This window comes from Aptenodytes forsteri, unplaced genomic scaffold (genome assembly GCF_000699145.1).
Source record: "Aptenodytes forsteri isolate BGI_AS27 unplaced genomic scaffold, ASM69914v1 Scaffold267, whole genome shotgun sequence".
NCBI lineage: Eukaryota > Metazoa > Chordata > Aves > Sphenisciformes > Spheniscidae > Aptenodytes > Aptenodytes forsteri.
This window is the reverse complement of record NW_008794173.1, coordinates 1,009,329-1,012,097: the sequence shown is the minus strand read 5'-3', so window position 1 is coordinate 1,012,097 and position 2,769 is coordinate 1,009,329. Positions and strand designations below refer to the sequence as shown.

At 42.6% G+C, this 2,769-nt stretch overlaps 1 protein-coding gene across 1 annotated transcript in view; it reads right to left on the bottom strand.

Moving 5' to 3' along the window:
* Positions 1–1,477: 1,477 nt before the first annotated feature.
* Positions 1,478–2,769, bottom strand: part of CNTN4 (contactin 4) — a 132,972-nt gene continuing 131,680 nt past the window's right edge. The window contains exon 21 of the mRNA XM_009283546.1: positions 1,478–1,694. Within this exon, the coding sequence (XP_009281821.1) occupies positions 1,594–1,694 (101 nt within the window). The 3' untranslated portion in view covers positions 1,478–1,593. The remainder of the gene's footprint in view (positions 1,695–2,769) is intronic.

Here is a 2,769-nt window from a genome sequence, read left to right as displayed (position 1 = left end):
TATTCATATCAAACTAAGAAAGGAACACAGCTTGAAATACTGACAATATTTCTCTGGTCAACACCCCTGACTTTTACACAAGTGGAATCCTGATTATGAGTTACTGAATAAATATATTTAGAAGGTCTAAAAGTTAACTGTATTATTTTGTAAGCAAAAAAGACAAGTTACAGGCAAATTCAAGCTATCAGGAAAAAAAAATAATAAACCACTGCAGCGCATTTAAACTTGAAAATTTTATAGAAAATTCCGTTGCCTTTGACCAGCGTTATCCCATCTGAGTGAACTTACAAAATTACCCCGTAGTAACAAACAGTCCTTCTCTTAAGAAGAATTATTTTGCTGTGGATATTGTCGTTTTCCGGCGTGACTCTATTTTGCCGTCAGGCGTCTATGAAGAGTTTCTAAAGAAACGCAGGCTTCCTAGCAGAGAACTATCGGGAGATCCCACCTCCCCGCGGACAACCTGCACCTCCGTGGGAGCCCCGGCTGCCGCGCGGCGCTCCCCGAAGCACGGCACAGCTCCTCTGAGGCTCTCAGTTCGGACCAGACTTCCTAAGCTTTTCCTATATAGTGGAGTTACGAAGGACGATGAGTTATGTTCCAGTGCACGTGGAAAGCAAGCGCGTGTTCGGACAACGAACCCAGGGCAGCTTGACGTCTCGGAGCCGCTGTATTCTAATTTCCCTGGAATAAAATCCCCCGAAGCGAGGTGGATTTAGCTGGGTTCACACCCAGAGATGAGAACCGCGTCATTCGCTCCTTCGGGTACCTGTCCCTTTTTGTCACTAGAGGCAGAGATCGCACCTTTGCAGCGTCTTCATTCCTACCCAATTTAATGCTAATTATGGTAAAGACAAAGCTATTTCAAGACAGTAAAAATGGACCCTTACTGCATGATGCCAGAATATTAGCTACATGTCCTGTAGTCCACAAACAACCAAAATTCATGTATTTTTCAAGATTATAGTGTTCTTACTGAGTATTTCGAGTTTGTCTTGCTCAGACCTCTGAATAAAATGTAACATCTTGTGTGTTACAAGCACTTGATTTAACACAAGAATCATCGTAACTGCCATTTAAATACAGCCGCATTACGAACCGAATCTGGAACAGTTCTGCCTTGCGTAGCCTTGCACAACTGTACAGTGAAGTTGCAGCCAATTTACTAAGAACAACTTTGAACTCTCCGTCATAAAGGAAAAAATTCCAAACAATATCTTCATGATAATGTCGTCCATAGGATTTTATAGCAGAGGAAAAATTAATATCTACATCATATGTTAACTTTAAAAAATTCTATAAAACACTAAATATATAATAAAAATATGCATATAAGGACATATGTAAACTGCTTTGGTAACATCATATTACAGATGTTTTCAGTGCATTGCAGAGTTTCCAAGGAAACTTCAGACAAAGCTATATTTGCTTTGAGGAAGTACTGTATAATGCCATTCCTAAAGAAGCATAAACATTTTTCCAGTAGTAAGATGTACTCAGACCACAATATTACTTAGTACTGGGTGTCTTCAAAACAACTAGCTAAATGTTGCTTATATTATAAACAAGAAGTCCTTTATGTAATTTTTGTCATAAACTGGACCGGGCTGTGAGCGATATCATTATTGTGCTGATGGCCGACAGTGTACAGGCGTTGGAGGTCGAAGAGCCGGATCCTCTCGCGTACGCATCTGAGCAAAGGAGAGAGGGGGGAAGGTGAGCGAGGAGAGCAGCGTGGATGAACCCAAACCTCTCCCCCCACCCCGATTTTAATTCCGTTTCCTCCGATGAAGCGCGGTGGTGGCGGGAGGCGAGGTGGCTCCCGGGAAGGTCGGACCCCATGCGCAGGTCCCCTCCTCCTGCTTCAACAACCTCCTGGTTTGCTGGGTTTCGCCCCTCTAACTGAATTTTTGGTTTAACTTAAATTCCTGCCACTGTTGCGTTGAGGCTACTTTCACAACTGAATTACTTCATGGCCTGTTTACTTATTACTTCACGTTTTTTTACATCTGTACGATATTCAAGCTGTTCCTTATGGCACCAGCCTGGCACGATCCACGTCCTGGAGGAGCTGCATACCTGCTCTGTGGCCCACCGCGTTGAGCCAGATAGGAACTGGCATGCCTCCCTGCTCTCCTCCGCTCTCCCGTGTCTGCTCATTAAATTCCTCTGTATGGTTTATACAGCCACAGAGTACAGCCATGGTGGAGATAATTCTGATCTCGCCCAGGGTTTTTACATTGCTGTAATTTTAATGCCATATTCCTGCATTGCAGAGGCTCCTGATTTAATGCACCTTATAAACTGTGGCATTATTAATGGAAGATGGGACATGGAGATTTTGCAAAAGCAGTGTTGTGTAATAAAATACTCTCTTTTCTGTTTGTTCTTCTACACAACCTCATTTCCCTAAATAAATATTTATGCATCCAACACACAATGGAATATGGCTATACAGTAGCCTTATAAATTTAAAAGCCTCTGAACACCGCATTTTGTATTTCGTTATAGCGAATGCGGTGAAACAATATATTCAACATATATATGAGTATGGAAGTAGGAGAGTGGAAAGTGTCTAGAAATCTTAAATACAAATGTAACTACTTATGATGGCGTTTCTTACGGTTTAATCATGACTCAGGATGAAATCAGAAATACCAGTCCTGGCTTAAGTCTGAGTTTCAGCTCCCTGCCCGGGAGAGGGCCAGACCTACAGCCTGCCCCTGCTCAGCTTCAAGGCTCTGGTTCATCCCCATTTGGAGATGC